The 23,749-nt window shown below is 35.8% G+C and overlaps 1 protein-coding gene across 1 annotated transcript in view; it reads right to left on the bottom strand.

The window, feature by feature from the left end:
* The window catches only part of LOC121414463 (probable C-mannosyltransferase DPY19L3), a 56,077-nt gene that overhangs the window by 4,123 nt on the left and 28,205 nt on the right, over positions 1 to 23,749 (bottom strand). The window contains exons 6-13 of the mRNA XM_041607645.1: positions 16,125 to 16,259; positions 15,120 to 15,251; positions 14,316 to 14,420; positions 12,185 to 12,258; positions 11,405 to 11,563; positions 3,163 to 3,448; positions 2,838 to 2,894; positions 350 to 432 (exon numbers count right to left, since the gene is read on the bottom strand). Coding sequence (XP_041463579.1) covers positions 350 to 432; positions 2,838 to 2,894; positions 3,163 to 3,448; positions 11,405 to 11,563; positions 12,185 to 12,258; positions 14,316 to 14,420; positions 15,120 to 15,251; positions 16,125 to 16,259 — 1,031 coding nt within the window. The remainder of the gene's footprint in view (positions 1 to 349; positions 433 to 2,837; positions 2,895 to 3,162; positions 3,449 to 11,404; positions 11,564 to 12,184; positions 12,259 to 14,315; positions 14,421 to 15,119; positions 15,252 to 16,124; positions 16,260 to 23,749) is intronic.

Raw genomic sequence — 23,749 nt, 5'->3', positions numbered from 1 at the left:
GAATGACTGGTGATCCTCTCTTTAAATGGTATACAACATTGGCGATGGTTTAGCACGTAAGAAAGGTTCACCAGTCTTTTTTAATTCGCTCTAAACTTACAAACAGCTTTATGAAACGGCCCCCTGGGTAGAGAATGGCAATGTAGATAAACGCCATGGCAAAGGAGCACCATTGAAAAAGTGGTACATGTAAACTCCAGCTAGAGCCGGGGTCATAATACTTGCACTTTGTATCTTCGAGCGAAAAGCGTGATATAAATCCAGCTTTTATCATTATAATTCTTGCTTCATTTCCAATATCTGTTTACATTTCATAATTCTCTTTAGTTTGACTTTAAATAATACAAACCTAATCCAGTTCATAAGCTCTACTGTATCTGGATCATAGAATTCCCTGAGATTGTTCAGTTCAGCAGACATCTCTGGATAACACTGAATATTAAAAAAAATAATGAGAGATATAAAATAAAAAATAATAAAATGCCTAAAACATCAAAATAAATCTTACAACTTTTTCAAATAATAAATAATAATATAGAAATTGTATAGCACATGTATCCACCTTGCTAGGTGCTCAAGGCGCTCCTATATTACCCTGGCGAAGCTAGTCTACCAATTCTGGTGCTCAAAGCTTTTTAAGAAATTTCTCCCTGCTGGTACCCATTTTCTTAACATTGATTGAGTGCAGCACAGTGTAGATAAATTTCTTTCTGAAGGAAAACACACCATGGCTAAGATTCGAACCCATGACCCTCTGATTGAAAGGCGAGAGTCAGAACCACTAAACCACTACGCACCCACAACCTTTCATCCAGGGACAAAAATAAGAAAAGTCAAGTTGCTATATTTAAAACCAAACTAATGTTGCATCAAAAATGATCTCATGACAAATTCTTGAAAAACCAAGGCTGTCACTGTACCATTATATTGTACATGTAGATCTATTATTACTGGGAAAACGACCCTACACCATGGCAGGAAAGCCATGCTTATTTTGCTTATTTCTCTGCATTTACACATTCTTTACCAAGAAACATTTAATGAAAGCCGCAGATAATAATACCGATGATATAGGCCTATATTCTGAGTCAGGTTTAATTCAAACTCAGGGACCGTTTCATCAACATTTTTGTCCGACAAGTTGCCAAGTCTCACATCTTTCCTTGATTTTCATGACAAAAAACTTCCATTTGAGAACACTATACCCCAGTTCCCCTTCTCATCAATTCTCTTCTCCAGCCGTAACTGCCTCAAGAAAGCAATTTAAGTATCAAAACACCTGTTTCTTGACGTTGGTCCGAAGATAAAACAACAGCCCGGCATATACAGTCACAGCAGGGGGCCACACACGATGGGATGCATGCGCAGCGCTGAGTGCGGTCCCTGTAAGCATGCCGTCATTTTTATTCGCTTACTTTCCTTCGTTCGAAATTGAAAATGGACTAACATTGGGTTACTGAATACAATATGCCTTTGAAAACGTGATTAAATATGGAATACAATAATTTCATTCCGAAGGTCCTACTACAGGCAGAGAAGTCTTACGTAATAGCGCAGCTGTTGTTTATCTTTTCGTCCTTTGCTCAACGCTCATATACTGGCCTGTGGGGGTGAAATTGAGACAGCGGGGATTACCCCTGGATTACTTGGCCAAGCGCGGTTGATAAGGGCTTGGAAATGATTTTTAGGAGATCCAAATGGAAAATGGGGTACAACACCGCAGTTCGCAATCCGAACTGCGGTATTGTTTTAAAGGGAAGTTTGACGTAATGGGATTGGTTGAGAAGCACTGTTCCTATGTTAACCGTCAGATAAAATGGGACTTGTCGGATAAAACGTGAACACTCCCCTGGTCTAAAGTTGTGGTTTAACTATGGATAGCCAATTGTGACAAATTTCTAACAGTACAGGTTCGTAGTATCAGCTTTATATTTGACTCTTAAATTATTCTTTAACTGTCTGGGAAGGATAGATACGGTATTTAATTGTTTATCATTAAAGAATTAGGAAAGAGCACAGTAAACATAAAAAATATCCTTGGGTGAACAAATTTTGACGTGTTTGGCTTCCCATAATTTCACCAGAGTCAGACCAACCTCAGAATACGGGCATTAAGGCCTGGTCACACTGCCCGAGTGTTGTTGAAGTGGTCGTGGAGTGGAGAGAAAAAAAAATCATCACCACTCGCTACCGTTCACCATTTTCGATTTCGATTGTTATTATTTTGTTTTCGATTTTTTCCCCAATTTTGTGAACGAAATTCGACCCTCTCTCCCTACCACTCCACAACCGCTCCAACAACGCTCGGGCGGTGTGACCAGGCCTTTAGTGTAATCTTGTGCACATACATGTATCAGCCCTGTTAGGTGATTCAGGTCCTTGTGTTACACTGGCTAAGCTTGGGGTAAATAACTGCTTTTCAATTCTGTTTAAGAACCAGAAATTTGACATGTCCAAAGGACACAGATGCCCCCGCTTATCGCAATCAGAAATTCATTCAATATGATTGAACTTAATCGTGCAGAAACCAATATGCAAATATATATATATAACATGAACAAATTTAGACCTTTGACCTAAAGACTCATCCTTTCTATAATCATCTCTGATAGAAGATATGAGTCACGCCATTTGATGTGACCTGACTGTATTTTGGTGTCACCTACCCAGACACCAAACAATTTGAATATCTGGTGGATATTTCCAAAGTTATCATGCCGAAACCAACTCGCATATATAATGAACTTTGACCATAGACCTTGATGAGGGGCAATGCTTAATGCCCCCTCCAGACTTTGTCTGCAAGGGCACAAAATCTTAATATACTTGGAGCTTACCAAATAGAAGGCCACTGCAATGATAGCTACTGCAACACCATGACGTACACATTGAATCTGGAGGAGAAAAAAGAGGCACTGCTTTACACATTTTTGTATGCTTTCCAAATTCAGAAAGTGTAATGATTAATTTAAGTTAAATGGCTTTCATTCCAGAGAAGCTCAACCTATTGCATATAAATGTTATGATTTGTTTCAATTCCTGGTCCTACCGTACATGTAAATTGCATTATCTCTCATTAAAAAAGAAAACAGTAAATGGAAATTCTGTATCCTATTGGGTAACTGATACCTGTTCAAATTAAAAGAGCAAAAAACATCTCACCGTTGTTTCTGACTTGCATCCCACCTTCCCTAGCAACCATCTCCATAGCGATGCATTGCCGATACCAAACGCCGCCAGGACGCACATCTGCGGGGTCCAGACGAACTTCATGCGGACCACCAACAAGGCCATGAGACCAAAGGGGATCGTCTGGAGGGTGTGGTAGGCTAGGTCCGGTCTGCATAGGATTGTACTATCGGATGGAGGATCGGGAGAAGGGGAGGAGGAGGTGGCAGGTTGGTGGATGTCATCATCTTTCTTGCCAGCAGATATCCTGGATTCAAGGCTTTAATAAAAAAAAAAACAAATAATAAGAAAATTAATTTGATAATAACATATGTCATGAAGAACTGAAAAGAAAAGGAGGGAGGAAAGAAGAATGGGAAAAACTGTGGCTGGATGTAAATATTATTAAAATAATTTTACCAATCTTCGATACCAGTTGAAAGTGATTGGAAGATGACTAAAAATTATCATTTTGAAACAACAAGAATTATGAATATGAAATTGATGTACATATAGTAGGAGGGTGGGTGGATGGAGGCAGGATGAGAAGTATGACAATATAAAGGAGGAAGCATAGAAAATCAAATTAGAAAGTTGAAGACGAATAACTGGAAGAGTAGAATTATGTGGATGAGAGGATGAAAGATGAAAAGAAAGAGGAAGAGGAAATGGAGGAAAGAAAGAAAACAAGAAGAGGAAGAGGAGGAAGAAGGAGGAACAGGAGGAAGAAGGAGGAACAGGAGAAGAAGAGGAGGAGAAGAGGAGAGAGGAGAAGAAGAAGAAGGAGGAGGAGGAAGGAGAAGAAGGTGGAGAAGAGAGTTATATGAGGTAAAGAAAAGGAGGGGAGGGTGTGTAAATGAAGAGAGAAAATGATGGCGATGCGTTTCATTTAAGCATTCCATGACAGCTCTACTTATTCATATAAGCAGCTGGTGTCTCAATATATATGTAAATGATAGCAATAATCAGCTGATAGGAAGGTATATATTCTTGTAGCATCCATAGCAATAAGGATGACTACATCATTAGTCATCATGTTATCAGCTTAGAAATTCTCTCGATAGTTTCAAGTCATGCACTTGTGCGAATGCAGTCGGAAAAAGGGCAGATTTGTTCTTGAGATAAAGGGTTTTAACAACAATACTTGTGATACATTTGAAGTGTCCCCTATGAGATTGAATACTGGTTATAAAAAGGAATATAGTACATAGCAAACAATCTTTAAATATACAGTCTGGAAAGTAATCATTAGACCATGTAGCACATGGGCGCTTAATAGGAAAGTGATCTAAAAATTGGTTCCCAAACTGTATTCAACCCTTGACTTTTTTTTTCAAATATGAATACTATATTCTGTACATAATCAATTTGTATGCATTTCGTATTTGTGATACTCTGTGTAAAGAAAAAAAGAAAAAGAACAACTATAACAAGAAGAAACATATCTGTTCGTCAGGATACTGTATGTCTTTATGCATCACCAAATCTATACGGAATGCACTGTATCACAATGCAGACTTATATTTTACATCACTTAAAATAGATACCATTCCCTATTGATAAAGGACATGATAGATTATGACAAGCTTTCACAAGTTTCTACGGTTTAAGCATATTTTTAAGCAAATACACACAATACCTAACTACAATTGACCAGCATTAATTCATCTTTACTCTTAGAAACTTCAAGTAACTCCAACCTTCTACACCATAATTATATATAATTTTCAGATTAGCAGCACAAAAATACACAAAGAATATTGCTGCTGGAATTTTACTTCACGTTATCCCAAGGTCAGGTGAGACACTTTCAATAGCTTTCATTATATCCCTCAGGGTGATAGTCTTCCCTAAGTCCCTCCCTCAAGGCAATAGTTTTGACTATTTCCCTATGACAAGACATCATTACATAGTGATTGGTCTCTTTGACAAGTCTGGTCATCTAATATTGTGTGAATTAATCAATACTAAATGCAGGCCTCGATGACTAATCGTTCACACAGGCTATTCAACTCTCTTCTCCCCTCTGTATCACCCTACCATCTTCTGTCAGTCTCAGAGTTAGGCCTGTTTTAGACATTATGTTTTTCTTTTTTTTTCTTTTTATTCTGAAATCTCAAAATTTATTCTTATTATGTTTTTTTTTAAATTGTCATCCTGCCAATTGTTAATATTCTGATTCTTGATGATTTCTCATAAAACATAAAATATAATTATATCAAACTGTTTCCCTATAATCATTACAGATATACTGTTTTACCTACTTTTTCGGCAATACAGATAACAGAAAAAATCATGAAATTCATGAATACGGCATTCATAGAATTTCACTGAAAATAAAAATTTTCAGGCAAAAATTTGTATGAAAATAGCAAAAAAAAGTCTAATCAAAATCCAATGATGATAACTAGATGTACAGATTTGACAAGAGTGCATGATCTGTAATACAGTATATATGATACCAATTCCTTCTTTATTATTATCATTTACTAAAAATTAGCGTATTCCAGGTACTCAACATTTGGAAGAAGGGAAAAGGTCTATGACCATCTTGATTGCTTTACTCGCTAGCTTGCATACTTTGTTAATTCATATTTCATCTACCCCCCCCCCCCGATCTGATGAAAGGGGTATTAGTTACAGGTTCATTGACCATAGAACTGAAAAAATATAATGTATCTTGTGTACCGAAGCAAAGCAAATGTCTCTCGGTCATTGAGCGATACCCATTAACTTCATGCTGTCTCCTATCGTGGCACCAATTTACTTCCCTTGATGATGCAGCATTAATGGGTGTGTTTACACTGTACATGTAGATCTATGGCAAAACCCATTGTTTTGAAAGACGTTTCATGGAAGCACAGTTGCTTCGGTTCCATGACATTTACTCCGGGGACAATTGCTCTGCTCTAAATGAAAAAAACACCCTGGCCCATATTCTGAAGTCAGGTTTAACTTAGACCATGGTCTAACTATGTGCTAAAATTATGGGAAGCCAAAAGAGTCAAAATTTTTATTAACTTGTACGTTTCTTATGTTTGCTGTGCTCTTTCCTGATTCATCAACGGTGAAGACAATCATCTATTTATACATCCTAGACAATTATGAATGATTTGAGAGCCAAATGAGTTGAAATATGATATCTCTACAGTTAGTGATTTATGAAACAATTGGCTTTCCATACTTAAACCACAACTTTAAACCTGAGTTTAAGTTAAACCCTACTTCAGAATACGGGCCCCTGGGTTTAACACTATACCATATCATAAACCTGACCCTAAACCTACTTGTAACAAAAGACCTATTGCAACCCCAAACCTTACTCTACATCTCAAGACGATATCAAGCCCGGAGGAATTGTCGCAAGAGCAAATGTCTTGTCACCAGTTGCTTCTTGCAGATGCAAAAGAAATATGTACCTTGCTCAATCAAGATTATCATTAGAGAGCTACATTATGAATAATTATGATAGTCTATTCCATCGCTACATACAGTACTACATTTTTTCTATCTTTTCTACAACTTATTTTTGCATTTTTTTTTTTTTTAAATGTGTGTAGTCCCATACCTTCTTATGAGTATGGTTCAGATTCTTTTATGAAAACATCTTGGGCCAAAATTTTGTTTGGTATTTAGGAGACTCTATGAATTTTAACTAATACATAGACCTCAACTGTAGAGCATTTATAGATAAAATTTTGGGAGATGTCTGATAATTCATAAGATTGCACAAAAAGAAAATTGCTACAACGTAAAGAAGCTATAGAACACGTTTCAATGACAAACTTAAATAACCAGTGTAAATATAAGATCTCACTCCAATTGAACAAATTGGGAGCTGGGCAGTTCCATAAAATAGTAAACCTTTTGGTCAAAATTACAAAATCCTACAAACAAAGCAAATTAGGTATCACATGAAAGCTAAGAAACTGAAATGTATAATCTGAAAGAAATAATTTCAAACAATGTATCGTTTCATTTTGACAAGGTATTGAAATCACCATAGCAACAAAACAGAATTTTACTTATTTTCAAAGGTCAAGTTTGCAACAAATTTTAAACCTTTTATAAGCTTTGAAATAATTAAAGTTGGATGTTGTCCAAGTTGTTATTATGTCAGGTTTCTAAAAAATAAGTTAGGTTTTTTCTATTTTTCTTAAATTTCTTAAACCGAATATATTAAAAGCAGGCACTTTCAAATGTACGTCCGACCCCTTTTCACATACACTTTTTTTCTTACAAGCAAAACAAAAGCAGATAAATTTTCCCAAAGTCAGATGCAAAGCAAGCTTGGTTTGTTTAATATATACACCAGAAGGTAGCTCACCACTAGTCCGGGATTTCAAGATAAGTGGGGGTCGGACGTACAACTTTTTTGTACGTCCGACCCCCTGTACGTCCGACCCCTTTGAAACTTTTTTTTATGAAGTTATCTTTCACTGCTCAGATGTTTTTTGCAAAAGTTTAATATCATAACATCTTTTACTCATATCAATCTTTAAAAATTGAATACAAATTTCAATTTCAATCTAGTTTAAAATGACCTTTTTTGTATTTCTTAACCAACAAATACTGGGGGCAAAATTCACTTTCCATCTTAAACATTTTGCATGATAGTTCTTTAACACACCCTGATATCGCTGTATAGTTTTATTGGTTTTTTCTTTGAAGTCTTGCACAAGTTTTGAGACAAATTTCACAAAGAATACCTCACATTTTTGACAACATGTAGATTTTTAAATGATGATATCATCTTCAAGAAATGGTGATTTATTTGTGTATTGTGTGCATATTCAATGGAAACTGCCTTCCTTCATCTCAAATTATCACATACATGTAACCTAATGAATTTAGTGGTAATTATGACTGAATAACAGCCTGCAGAAAATTAAAAAAGAAAATAAAAAGTAAAAACCTACAAATACATGAGAAATTTAATAAACAAAGAAGTTCCATATAAAAGTAGAAATTGCCCCTTCCCCTCAATCTCAGGTACAGCAATTGCCCCTCTATGAGAAATAGATCTGCCCATTTGCTGTAATGATACATGGATGTCTAGACTATTCTACTTTTGCCTATAGGGGTGTAAGTTAAGAAAATGTGAAGGGTTATTCATTTAATTTTGACTTGTTCTCATTTCTTTATTTCTGCATCAACCTTGTTCAAACTTGGTACAAATGATCCTTGGTTGATACCATGTGTGTGTTGATGAGGTCAAAGGTCATCTAGGGGTCAAAAGGTCAAAAGATAGGAGGCCATTTAGTCATTTTCTGACAGATTTTGTTTAAATCAATTTTTTTGTTTGCATCAATATTGTTCAAACTTGAAATACAAAATCAGAGGGTAATACAATATTTTTGTTGATGAAGATGATAATTCCTAAGGTTTTTTAAGGGGTCAATAGGTCACTTTTGCTCATTTTGTTATTCAAGGTCAATTGTTCAAGCTTTCTAGGGATCAAAAGTTAACTTTTGATACTGGTAGTTTTTTTTATGTGTATTGTATTCAAATGTATTCAAACTTGGAACAAATTATCAGTGGGTAGTACCACATATTTGTTAAAGAGGATGGAGAGGTCAAATGTCATCTAGGTGTAAAAATGTCAAATGACATATTTCTGCATTAATTTTGCCCAAACTTGGAAGAAAACGATCAGTGGGAAAATTACATGTGTTCTTGAGGATGGAGAGATCAAAGGTCATCTAGGGGTCAAAAGGTCATATTGCATTTTTTTTATTGCAACATCAGGGAAGACTCATGGTTCGTAACCCACCTTGTAAAAACAAAGTTTGTAACAGAACAAGTTTTGTTAATGTTGAAGAAATTCTTTGTCATGTCTTTTGCAAACCATTAAAAAAATACATTTTACTTGAAGTTTAACAGTATTCTGCATTGTGTGAATAGTTGAGTTGTTTCATTATTGATGTGATCTAAAAATGTAGATATCAAAATGGAAACAGTTTAAACCCACTGACTCATTTGTAATAGATATGAGGTGCATTTTGCTTGACTGTACGAAAATCAGTATGGGGGTCGGACGTACACTGTCTGAATGCATGTCAACTTTAATCAAGCATAACTCTTCACCAGCATTAGATTCATTTGTTAATTCTGTCTTATGTGAAAGACAACTAACCAAACAGTATGTATATTAAAAAAAATCCAGTTTAGAATGTCTATGTTTTGTGTAACTGATCTTCAAAGGGGTCGGACGTACATTGTGCAAAATATTTGCACACTGTACGTCCGACCCCTTCAAAGTGTACGTCCGACCCCAAATAGATCAGCCTGTAACTAAAACAAGGCAATGCCTATCAATTTCTTTCCTTCATTTCTTGTAAGATTCATCCTTTAGCTATCACCTCATATTAGAATTTTAGTACCTGCAACACAAAAATCACAGAGATTTTGACATGAAATCTAAAAGCATAAAACCTGCTTTCGTCTGATGTACGTCCGACCCCTCACATTTTTGCCCATATTTTCTATTCTTCATATTGCAGCCTGGTCCTGTCATGGTGTAATGATAACCTAGGTCACATGTTATGATGTACTAAAATAAATAAAACACTGCCATCAAATTAAAGGAGATACAGCTCTTAAATGTGTCCGAATGTACGTCCGACCTTTATGGAATGACCCAGCTGTAAAGTTGAAGCCAACAATTATTACACTCTGAGGTGAGTACCTATGCTGTCCAAAAAACAATTTACCATTTACCAAGAATTATAAAAAACACATAAATGTTCTTCCACTTAAAAACACCATAACCATACCTCACATCATTAATTCACGTTTGAAACCTTTGACTGAACACACCCTGTTTGAGTGGTTATCGATGCATTAAGGTGATGTACATGTAAGTCACCATCCATTGCAATTACATTAAGAACGCATTCACAGAATAGGCATCCTGAATCAACCGAACTTTCAATTATAAAGGCGAGTGGAAGTTGACAAATACTAGTACTGTACATTTGGAATATGACTGTTCAAGTAATCTTACTTCATGCTTGTGAAAAGATTGTTTGCTTCCCCCAATAAAACAAATATAAGAAAATAAATCATAAAGTATGAATCAAAATGCATATTTCAGGTGGAATTAGAAGTAATATTCTTGCCCAATATATTCCAATAGTTATTATTTTCAAACAATGTTTCATAGAAATAAATAATTTATGTCAAATCTATGATTTCATATTACATTTTCTATCATATGTCACCAGTGAACAAAAAAGTGCAATCGGAAATGTTTGTGTTGAGAAGTAACTAGCACAAATTTTCAGGGAAAATGACACCTCAATATTTTTCAGCTCCTGGTGACAAAGCAATGTAATGAAGGAGCATGACAAACTAATTTGTTTGATATCAAATTCGTCATAATAGCAAAAATATTTTATAAGATACAGTAAATTCTATATTTGGCAAGTGTTAGCATTTCTTTGAATATCCTGGGTGTATGTAAACTTCTAGCCTCAAGTGTATATGACTTTGAACATTTCTAGAAAGTTCTAATATATCCTCTTTTTAGTTTAATGTTCTGACTCTGTTCCTGGTCATTCAAAATATACAATAACTGACATTTGGGGTGAATTTATTTTTAATGCATTAGACCAATTTCATGCATATTACATTAAGTTTGCCTTTGGAAGGTGATGCCAGAAAACTGAAAGAGCCTCCTAGTCTACATTAACACATTGAATTATTCATGCATTGATCTTCTCATTAACTTTGCATGGGGTGCTTGCTCCAAAGTGTGTGTGTAGGCTGATGAGAAGGGGTATGATGATAAGAAAGTGTATTGGAAAAACCAAAGATGTTTATACATTTAATCCTATTGTCCCCCCTCCTCCTTTTTCTTCATCTTCTCCTCCTTCTTCTTCTCCTTCCCTTTCTCCTCCTTCTCTTTCTTCTTCTTCTCGTCCTCCTTCTTTCTTTTTCTTCTTCGTCTCCTCCTCCTTCTTCTTCTTTTCTTCTTTCTTTTTCTTCTTCTTCTCCTCCTCCTCCTTCTTCTTCAACTTCTTCTTCTTCTTCTCTCCTCCTTTTTTCTTCTTCTTCTTTGCTCGAAGTGGGGTGGACTTGTGTTTTATAGACCTACATGTACACTCCTTCTATACTGCTTCATCATATATGTTGCTTTGGTTAAATGCGTTCTTTTCAGGTTTCTTTTGTTTTTGTAATGGAATTTATTTAAACGACCCCCCCCAAAAAACAATAAACACACATCAAGACTTACTTCCAGTTCTGTATAACCGCCAGGACGAGAACGGAGAGCAGGCCAAAGACTACAGCCATGTAGAGTGGAAAGAGGAGGGTTGACGTCATGTTTCTGATGACTTGGATCGGCAAGAAGGCAAAGGCACTATGACACTTGTAGAGCAAAACATCAAAATCTCTGTTGGGTGAAGAGGAAGAAGAAGAGAGTGCGGATTAGCAAGAGATGGGATATAAGTATCTATACTTATCCTACAATGTCTACTTAGCTTGGTGTATGCAAGGAAATGGAAGTCTGAAGGTGCACCATTTGTACCATTGCACAGGTACAGAGCTGCCAAACTCTTGGAATGAGAAACTGTTTTCTGTGATCCTTCACTGTAATTTTCACCCTAAAACTCTATTTTTACATACTGACCCCCACATGATCTTTGAAATTTGCCTAGATACCTGATATTACATTCATTAAAAAAGTTTATGAAATTTAGAAACAAAAAGACATTATTTATCAATCAAGTATTATGATTATGAAGAAAGCCTGTAAAGCCATAATTTGGTTGCAAAAAGTAAAAATTACGGCAAAAATGGTTGGTAGGTTTGTACTTCACATCCACAGAGGTATGTACACTGCCAGGCCTTGCATAGTACTGCTAAACACTACAGATAATATGACACATGCTTGAATCATCACTAGCTAGTTATGCTGACTTTACTTATTCCTTTCACTAATTCCTTCTTTACTTTTATGGATTTATGTAGGACAAATTTTGATATTAATTTAAAATCACGAGTATGAACGAACCTTGCACTGGCAAGTCCAAATTTGGCAGTGATGAACTTAAAAATATGCTGATCTGCATCTAGTCCAATTAAGATCTGAAAAAAAAGAAATAATTTGAACAACAATTATTTGGCATACACTCTTTGCATTTGGACAAATTTTACTACCATTATTTCACCTCCGACATCACCCCTCTTAATTTTCCTCCATATTTATTTCACTTCATGAACTGGTCAAGCCATGGTAATTTGAGAACACTACAGATTTTCATATATATGAACTAGGCAAAAGACAAACTGATTCGGGAAAGGAAGGCGAAAAGTATACATGCAAGTGGTCAATCATATATGTATTTCATAAAATTGCCAATTTGTAAAATTTCACTTAACTACAATGGATGAAAAAGCTTACCAAATAAGCTTACATCGCAATAATTCTAAAAAGTTTTAATGACTATTTAACATCTAGAGCTGAGTTGTATATGAATTTGCATAATCATACAAATTTGCAAATAAAAAGTATGATGTTCCACTATGTTTCATGAAGAATGGAATAAATTTGAATAATCATTTCAATATAACCATAATTGTATTAAATCATAACAATTTGTAAAGTCACATATATTTGTAGTTATCATTCCCTGATGTTGAAGTCTTATTAATTTTGCATACTGGTTTATAATAGTAATTTGTGAATTTGTCTCAATTTGAGAAAAGTTCTAATACCCTTTCATAAACCCAATTATGCGGCTATTAGCAGCATAATTTGGTCGTAAAATTGGAGGAGGACAAGAGTTATCCGCATTACTCTGATGCTGCTATTATCCGCATAATAGCAGCATCGGGATAAGATTTTGAGTTTATGAACGCATTTCCAAATAATGTGGATAATTGCCATGGCGCGGTCACAAGGTCACCCTTTTCCAACACAACCGCATCAGAGGGGGCGTGTCCAGTTGTCATGGCGATTATCCGCCTTTTTCAGGACGGGCGCTCGTAAAAATAATGCGGCTTATTTTCGAAGTTTATGAACGCAATTTTTATTGAATTATCCGCATTACTCTTAGGCGGCTAATTGGAGGATAGGTTTATGAAAAGGGTATGAAAGATAATATATTTGATAATGAGCACAACCCCTTTATTTCCTCATGAAGTTGTTTACACAAGGTGTCCAAGAAAGAACAGAACATTGAATTTTGAATAGGTTTCCTTCAAAGAGCTTGATTAAAGAACACTTGACCAAATTCAATGATCTTAGCACCATTCTCTTTAGGTGGTTTCAAACAGCCTTGATCATAAGAATCCTGGTTAAATTACAGAACTTTTTTAGGCTGAAAAATACCCATTAATCATTCTTGCATTCACACCGCCCTGAAACACACCATTCGAGATACATGTTAGTTCCTGAAGTTACAAACATGCGCAATGTCGTCCGATATGCAAGCGAGGTGCGAGATTCAAAATCACTAGCTCAGCAGCCACCCAACACGCTGGGCAAAAAATTCCCGTAAATTGCTTTCACATTGCCAAAATACCTGCGACCTTGGAAAAATCCCAGCGAAAGTTCTTGTAATTTCGCCAAGTACCTACTACTTAGCGGGTATTTTCTTTCGGGGAAATTATGCGTAGTTTGTTTTCACATTACCAAAATACCTGGAACTGACGAACTTTGAGGCAGGCTGAAACCACCTACTGTTACAAGATGCTGTCATCAACAGCAAAAATATTTGTTTTAGTGCCATACCCAACAAGCACTAAATGCCTTTCTTTTGGTCCTCATATTTCATATTGAGTTTGACTTCCGATCATCTAATGATATTACGTTTCTGTACATTATATTCTATTTTTTTTCTTTTACTGTGTTTATATGATATGGCTAAATAAATGAATCTTGAAAACAAAAATAAAAATACAAACCAACAAACCAACAAAAATGAAACATTTTGAAAGCAAAGTAATTGAAATTTCTTCTTTCGTATGACACTCAGTATTACCTTAAGTGGAAAGTTTACTAAGAACATTTTACACCTGTTGAACGTGATTTGACTTCAATATGATACACATTTCCATAGACTCTAATGCACGATATCTCTACAGCATAAAGACAGGTATAGAGTATACAGTATAAAGTGGGTAATAAAGTATTAAAGTACCTTAATTGTAAAGTTGAGTATGAACATTCCTGCAAATGTGAAGACCAGTCTTTCCAGTAATTTGACAAGTTGTCCTGAGATGCTCGTTACCACTGGTCTCCCAGCCTACGTGTAAACAAAGGGATATTAAAACATGTATTGGAATCAAAAGAGATCATCAAATACAATGTATATAATGAATGGATGAGAAACAGGGTTTCTAGCTTTTCAAGAAATAACAAAATTCCCTGATTTTTCCCTGATGAAATTTAAAAGTTCCCTGATAATGACTTAAACCTATTCCCAATCTTCTCATGTTTTCTTAGTTGTTGCAGTGAATTACATGTATTTTCAGTATAAAAACAATAATGTAAAACTAATTAGTACCACCATAATTAGTCATTCAATGAATGTTGTTTTGATATGCAATAAAATATGACAGAGTCTGACTGACTACCATGCTTTCGACTTTTGGGGCGATCGAAATTCCCTGATTTTTTTCTGATTAGAGGCTTTTCTCTGATATAAGGTATTCTAAAATCAAGTTTTTCCCTGGGGTCATATTCTGGCGACAACTTGTTAAGGGGCCAAATGTGTAAATAAAGTCTGTGAAGAACTTGTTGAGGGCGTTATTTTGCACACAGAGAAAAACTTGTTTAGGGGATGTTTGGAAATAATTTGGCCACTCATGTGTACAGCAATACATTTGACTCCCCCCCCCTGGTGTTAACAAGCCTGTACTGGAACAAAATTCATCCCAAGTGCTACAAGCCAAGTACAGAGAACCTTGTAAGGTCTTATTAAAGAACTGCAAGGAACATTCACCTGTAACCTGAAGTCTAGGAGCGCTACAATCACAAAACTGAGTGCAAGAGAACCTAGTAACATCTTATTGAAGAACTGCAAGATGAACACAGCTAGGATGGATCCAACACAGATACTGAAGATGTATTTGACCTATTAAAAAACAAAGAGAAATCCAGAATGCCAGCCATGCAAAAAGACCAAGGGGGTGTTGCAAGAAATTATTTGCTATCAATTTTCAATTTTACAACTGATAGATCAACGTTAGCTGTAGCAAATCAAATTAAGCTTCATGTTCCAAGGAGCAGATTAACAATCAATCATTAATTTGCAAGTAACTGCACAACATATGATTGATTTAGGGAAAAAATAGTCTTAAAATTGATCGCAAGTTTCTTGCAACATCCCATAAGGATATCGATAAATAGATTTCTTTATTGTGTATTTCATATTACAATATTCAAACTGGCTGGTAGAGTTTTGGAAATGGTTACCATGCTTCAGCTCTTGAAGCCAGTATCAGCACAAGAGGATTCTGAGAATGAAAAATAATTCTACCAAGAACCTGTTGCGTAAAAGTAACCATTACAGTAACTTTGCCCCCTCCCCCCATGGTAACTTCCATGAAATCCTTGATTCTGATTGGCTGTTGATCATTGTTACCATGGTAGTTACCAAAGGATGGCAAAGTTACCACTGATAGTAACTTTTGTGCAATGGGCCCTGGTCAAAGTGCCTTTTTTTTATTGTAATTCATTTTAGTTTGTAACTGCAAGACATGATGATTTCAACATCAATTTATCTATCTATCTGTCCATCCACCTATCTATCCATCCATCCATCCATCCATCCACCCATCCATCCATCTACATCCATCTACCTATCTATCTATCTATCTATCTATCTGTCTATCCTGTATCTATCTACCCCGTATCTATCCATCCATCCATCCATCCATCCATCCACCCACATCCATCCATCTATCCATCCATCTATCTATCTATCACAAATTTCCTCTTATCTCACCTTCTTGATGGGAATGACACCCGTGATAGTACCTAGGTAGAGAGCCATGGCTTGTAGAAGGAGGATGAACTGAGCAAACTGCCATGTCAACACAAACAGGAACGTGGTAGCAGCAATCAAGGCAAGGCATACCCTCTGGATAACAGAAAGAAAAATAAAAAAGATATCAATACTTCTGCTAAAAACAAAAATATGCAACATTTAAATAGCGCTTTATAAGCACTGCATACTTTTAGCCCGGGTTTAGCTGATTGGACACTCGAGCCTTGGAGGAATTCCTTCCTCCCGGGTACCCACTTACAATACTACGCCTGGGTGGAGAGTGACATATAGATATTCGGCTTGCCAAAGGACACAAGTTCTGTGGTGGGGCTCGAACCCAAGACCTTGTGGTTCAAAGTCTAGAGACTTATCCACTGAGCCACAACAAAACAGGAAAAATAAGAACATGTAGATTCTGTATTAAGTATTAATAGATAAGAAATAAAGAGATTTTAAGAATTTATGATTAAGAAAATAAAAATTAAAGAAGAAATGAAGAATTAATAGAAAAATAAGAAGATATTAAGTATTGACAGAAAAAAGAGAAATTATAAAGAATGCACATTAATAATTGTTGCCATGTACATATGTATATATACAGCCTTTAATAAATGACTGCAGATCTATGCAATTGGTATGGCCATGAACACTTAATGAGGATTGCTCAAGGCTTATGTTCACATTTAATCTTCTGTGACAGAACCCCCCCCTAAATCTGATGATCGTTACTTTTCTTTTCCAAGGAGTGAGCTCATCTGTTTAATGTGCTTTTGCAGGTCATTAGACATCCATTGAGTCATACTTCTAAATGGGACGTGCAATAGGCTTCCACAGTAATTAGCTATTATTACGACTTCAGGCAAATTGACAGATCTACACGTTTCAGACGTCTATCTCAGTTCTATGGAAGTAATGCCAGTGTTTTGTGCACAATAAGTTGCACGATGCTCATGCTTCTATATTGTCAAATCTAATCAAACATTGTGTACCGGTATTTCCTGTTAAAGCTGGGATTAGAAACATGATATTAAGCATCATATAAATGTTGCAGATTTATTATCATTAATAACTTAAAAATAACTTGGGAGTCATATTGCAATTTTGTCCCATAAGATCAAAACTATTGAATTTTTTTTTCAATGTTTACATTGAATAATAAAGAAAAGATATTCTCCATGTTACTTAGGCTTTGTTGATGTTTAAAAATTTGTTTTAATTTTCATCATCTCTTTGTCTATACATGATTTTGTTATTGAGGCTATTAAAAAGAGCATCGAAGCTCAGCCGCGACCTTTTAGCCTTTGATTTATCGGTTTGGTTTATACTATACTAAAATTCTGAAGTACGTGAAAATGCTGTTTGAAATTTCAAGTATGTTGTTTAAGCCCATCACTCTAACAAGTTGTTTAAACTTTCAAACAATTGTTTTAAAAATTAAACGATAGTTGTTAGACTCGACAGGATTAAACAACACGCTTAAAATTTTATACAGTATTTTTACAGCAATATGCATACCCTGTTGAGTAAAAAATCATATATACATATACATTCCATATGAAATGTATGATACAGGCTGACAAAACTGGCATTATCAAATTTCCTAATTTTTTCCCCTTAACCTACTTTCAAATCCTGCCCGACCACAACATGAAAGTGCCCGGTTAAATGACATTTTGGAACTATCATATGTGTTTGAGACATGTAGATTTGGATGATCTCTGAAAGTAATGCACTCTCTCCACACTGCGGTTCAGATTGTATAAATCCTGTAAACTGTGGTGTATGAGTGTGAGAGAGAGTATGTTTAAAAGCTTAAAGATAAATTCCAGTTCTGGTAACGATCTCAAAATGAATTTTTACAGAATCTAATATAATGACCACCCAAGTGTCTGTATGAATAAAAAATATGTGCCAAAGAATTCTGGAAGAAATTGTGTAATTGCTGAGAAATAAGCAAAATAAGCGCGGCTTTGGTCACTTCCGTCGGGTCTTTATTCCAGCAATGATAATACACTGTCCCACGTGTGCCTATCTGTGTTGGCGATCTTCAGTGTGAACGTATTTCAGCATAGATTTTATTATTTCACAAAGTTCAGTTTATGTAACTGTACCAGATCTAGATCCACGATAATATAGTCATACTTAACCTTGGTTTTACAGACTTTCTCACGAAATTAGTGTTTTACTGCAACTACTATCATTTAGCCTTAATCAGTGAGCATGGAAAAATGATTGAAACGATCAAATCACAAACATGAAAACATGTTCATGGCTCTGCATTCATCTGTTTTAGGCTGCAAGGGACCATGGACCTATATACTGGAGCATAGATGTATTTCACAAACTGTGACATTATTCAGGTAAGAATTAATACACAGAGCAAATTTCACTGACTCCTGTTTTAAGCCCCTGCAATTCCTTGCATATGATTGGTCGAGAGCCAATTAGTCAGTGTAACAAACTGTGACATTATTAAGGTAAGATTTAATACACAAAGAAAATATTCAGTGAGTTTCACTGGCTATTGTTAGAAGCTACTGAAAATCCTTGCATCTGATTGGTCAAGAGCCAATATTAGTCAGTGAAAATCATTGACAAATCTCTCCATGAAATATTTCCCTGGCCTGATCTATTACATTTGGAGAACGAAGCATTTAATTAATGAAGCTTTTTGAAAAACCAATTTCTGCAGCACAGTCCCATTTCCTGAAGACGTCTAAAATAATAAGAGTAAAATTACGATTGTCCAATTTTTCAGTGTCACATGCTTTCAAAATATTTTGTGATAAAGCGCATTGTTAATTTTTTGTATAATCACTGTAGCTTTGACAGAACAAATTTAGGGAACCAAGTCTCTTGAAAAAGACCTAACCAATAATATATACATACATGTATGACTCATAATGTGATAGACCATTTGCAATAATATTATTGCCAATTTGATGTCATAATGAATATGATTCATGCCTTCCTCATGATAATTCATATTCCTATCATCCCTCCCCCAACCAAAGACCAAGGTACCATTTCATAAAGACTTGTTATACTAAAAATGCACAATTTCTATCACAAATTTACCATCAGCCAATCAGACAGAAGGTTTTCAGTAGCTTTTAACTCTTATTGCAAGTTTGTTACTATATTAAAGGTCAAGTCCACCTCAGAAAAATGTTGATTTGAATCAATAGAGAAAAATCAGACAAGCACAATGCTGAAGATTTCATCAAAATCAGATGTAAAATAAGAAAGTTATGACATTTCAAAGTTTTGCTTATTTTTAACAAAATAGTTATGTGAACGAGCCAGTTACATCCAAATGAGAGAGTTGATGATGTCACTCACTCACTATTTCTTTTGTTTTTTATTGTTTGAATTATACAATATTTCAATTTTTACGAATTTGACGATTAGGATCTCGTTGCCTGAAGCACAAAATGTTAAAATAATCGAATTCCATGTGTTCAGGGAAGAATGAAACTTCATTTCACATGACAATGACGAGAAAATCAAAATATTTCATATTTCAAACAGTAAAAACCAAAAGAAATAGTGAGTGAATGACATCATCGACTCTCTCAATTTGATGTAGCTGGCTCGTTCATATAACTGTTTTTGTGAAATGAAGCGAAATTTTGAAATGTCATAACTCTATTTTACATCCGATTTTGATGAAATTTTCAGTGTTATACTTGTTGAATTTTTCTCTTTTTATTCAAATCAAGTTTTTGTTGGGGTGGACTTGTCCTTTAACAAGTTTTATGAAACAGGTTCCTGCTCTGTATGATGCTCTGTATAATACCAGTAAATTGCAAGAACTTGTTCAGGCCTCGTAATAACTAAGACTATTTTCTGCATTCATATCCTCTGTGTAATGCTGAGAGAATACTCATGACATTGCAAAAAAGTACCAATGAAAATAGTGGGTATTTTCTCTCAGGAATATTACAAGTAATTGCATTCACACTGACAAAAAGACCTGGGGGATGTTCACAAAGAAAACTGTGGCTTAGAGTCATGATTAAATGGCAACCTGCACACTCAGTATTTAACACCTAACAGGACATAATTTTCCTGGTATCACATTGCAATTTGCTCCACATTTTTGGAAGACTGTTTTGCATATTAAAAGTCTTTTGTATAGTATATTTTTACATATGACTGTAAATTACTTTACAGTTGAGAGCTTTTCTCTTAATATGACCAATAATGCTATTCAAATTTGTAAAGAAAAATTATTCCCTGCGTGACCTTGTTGATAACTACAAAGAAGTGCATGTCATTTGAGCTTGAACTGACCAAATTTGTAAAACGCCGTTTGAGGTGATGCGGATGCGCTATATATCACACACAACGTTAAAGTACGACTCTATTCATCTAAATCTTTGTGAAACACCCCCTGGTATCCTCTGATTGGGGTAGATGGGGGTAAATCTTCTGATCAGTGAGGACAAGGGCCCAGTCTTACAGAGAGTTTTGACAGATTCAACTCAGAGTCAAATTGCCAGAGATCAAAATATGCAGAATTAAGAGAGGAATTTCAGAACAATCACACCTTGATTTGTATATTGTAAATTATATTGTAAATTTGTATCAGAAGGGCCCAGGAATTCTCACTTTTTGAGTTGGTCTAAAAGTGCACCTTTATGTGTGTGTGTGTGTGTGGGGGGGGGGGGTGTTTAACATAGACTTGCACCCCCAAGGTCTCAAACTCTACCTCCCATGACTAAAATTGATTGATGAAGATGTTTTGATTGAGTCATCTGCCTGTCAAAACCACCTCAGTGTTTGAGCTCAATGGGCCATGTAACAGCCCGTTGATACACAGAACTGGAATTGAACTTTAAATCATTCATATGCATCTTATGGCCCAATTCACACTAGAAGAAAATATTGCGTGAAACTTATCGCATTGAAATGTTGTCGAATTTTCTCCAACCTACAAAAATATGTAATTATCCTGTTTGTATTGATTCATAGAAAAGAATCATACGTGTAGATCAATCATAAAAAAAACAACTACAAAACTATGATGAAAAGCAAACTATTATCATCAGCTTTCTGTAAAACTCCCTTGATAAAAAGAGCTGGATTTGAACTTTTAAGAAATCATTCACGCAGCTCCTGACCCCATTCACATAAGAATATAATTTGTGTGAAACTTGTTGCAAAGAAACGTAATAGAATTTTCTGCATGCAATAAATGTATGATGTATAGGGACATAATATGGGCCTTCTGTATTCACTCCTTTGATAAACAGATCAGGGGCCCGTTGCAGAAAGAGTTGTGATCAAATCATCAAACGCAACTCACAAATTCTGGCGCAACTTGATTTTCAGCCAATGAATCACCCGTATTCAGGACTTGTGCTTGATATTTTGACTTGCGTTTAAACGCAACTATTTCTCCAACAGGCCCCTGGCCCATTGCAGAAAGGTCACCATTATGGTAACTTCGACATTCAATGGCAACTACCATGGTAACTATGACCAACAGCTAATCAAAATCAAGGATTCCATGCAAGTAAGTTACTGTAGTGGTAATTTTTCTCACTTTCCACACGACCAAACTATCGCAAGAAAGTAGGTTGCTTTGATTGGTAAATCTTCACGAGAAGTTTAGAAGGTCCTGAAATTGCTATCATGGGTTTTATTTTCTCTGAAGTATTAAGTAGCTCAAATAACCTTGGAAGTGTGTCCTTTCTACCGTGTTTACACATTGACTCGGCTCGGGGGTTGAACACGAGAGCCGTGCTCAACACGGCAATTTTATGCTGTGTAAACGCGATCAGAGTGATCCGCGAGCCGTGTCGAACACGGCTTTATCGATCCTACAAAATCGAAGGTTTCAACCCGCGACCCGAGTCAGACTCGGCAATTTTTTCGTGTGTAAACAGAAAGCCGTGTCGAACTCTCTTGACCTAGGTCACTGCGCGCGCTTTCACTTTTGGCATTGTTGTTGTTCGCACGGACAAGATTCGATTCCGGCGGTGAATTTCCCGCGTTTAATTTGCGACGTCATAATTCTTCTTCCGTTCGAGATCCGCGAGCCGTGTTGAACTCGCCTTTTTATATGTACGTATGAACGCGATCTCTGATCCCTTCTTCGCAGTGTTCAACCCGGCTCGCGGATTCAACACGCGAGCCGAGTCAATGTGTAAACACGGTATTCTAAGGTCAAGATAATGGTATCATATTCAGATTTGTTATTGATCTTGTTGAAACCAGAGTGAAGGTCTCTGGTTGAGTAGGTGGATCTATTTCACTTTCTACCTGAGAATTAAAACTTTCTCAAGAACAAGTCTAGGTGGCCTAAGGAAAACTATGAGCTTTAAATTGGTTTGGTGGGAATTAATGAATTTGTTTCAACAGTTCGAATAACCTTCAAATGGCTATCCCTTTTTCTCGGTCAAGAAAATTGTATCAGGTTTAGACTAGCTGTTGATCTTGTGAAATTGGGGTAAAGGTTTTTGTTGAGGTAGTAGATCTATTTCACTTTCCACCTGAGAATCAAAACTTTCTGTGCCGGCCGCACAGAAACGTTGTTAGACCAACAGTAAGCCCCGTCACACCTTTCGGATTGTGCAGTCAAAACATTGATTTCAATCTGTCAGTAATACATTGCTGTAACCATGGACCTAGTAGGTCCATGCTGTAACATTAGGTATCACTGCCACATTAACGGTTGTAACAGGGCCTCTGTTAGCGCATTTTAGTGCTAACGTTTCTATGTGGTCAGTACTGAAGAATAAGTCAAGGTGGTCTAAGGTAAACTATGAGTTTTAACTTGATGGGAATCATTAAATCAGAATTTGAACCATCTTCAAATGGATATCCCTTTCTTAGGTCAAGAAAATTGTGTCAGGTTTAGACTAGCTGTTAATCTTGAGAAATTGGGGTAAAGGTTTTTTTGTTGAGGTATCTTCCCACTTTCAAGGTGATCAAAGTAATCTCAAGAAGGTACTAGTCTGTAGGTTGCTTTGCTTGCTAAATCTTCATGAGAAAATTAGAAACAGTTCTTGTATAGCGCATATCACAATTATGAATAATGTCTCTATGCGCTTCCAAAGGACTTGGATATTATTACCCCAGCTGTAGCTTGGCTGCCGTATTAGAACAATTTGAACTACCTTCAAATGGCTATCCCTTTTTTAGGTCAAGAAAACTGTATCAGGTTTAGACGAGCCACTGATTTTGAGAAATTGAGGAAAAGGTTTTTTTGTTGAGGTATGTTCCCACACTCCAGGCGATCAAACTTTAAAATGTCATAACTTTCTTATTTTACATCCGATTTTGATGAGATTTTCAGTGCCATGCTTGTTGGATTTTTCTCTTTTTATTCAAATTAGGATTTTGTTGGGTTGGGCTTGTCCTTTAAGTAGCTTAAATAACCTTGAAGAGTGTCCTTTCTAAGGTCAAGATAATGGTATCATATTCAAACTTGCTATTGATCTTGTTGAAACCGGAGTAAAGGTCTTTGGTTGAGTCAGTGGATCTATTTCACTTTCCACCTTAGAATAAAAACTTACTGAAGAACAGGTCTAGGTAGCCGAAGGATAGCTATGGGATTTAACTTCATGGGAACT

This window comes from Lytechinus variegatus, chromosome 4 (genome assembly GCF_018143015.1).
Source record: "Lytechinus variegatus isolate NC3 chromosome 4, Lvar_3.0, whole genome shotgun sequence".
Lineage (NCBI taxonomy): Eukaryota > Metazoa > Echinodermata > Echinoidea > Temnopleuroida > Toxopneustidae > Lytechinus > Lytechinus variegatus.
This window is presented reverse-complemented; position numbering and strand designations above follow the sequence as displayed.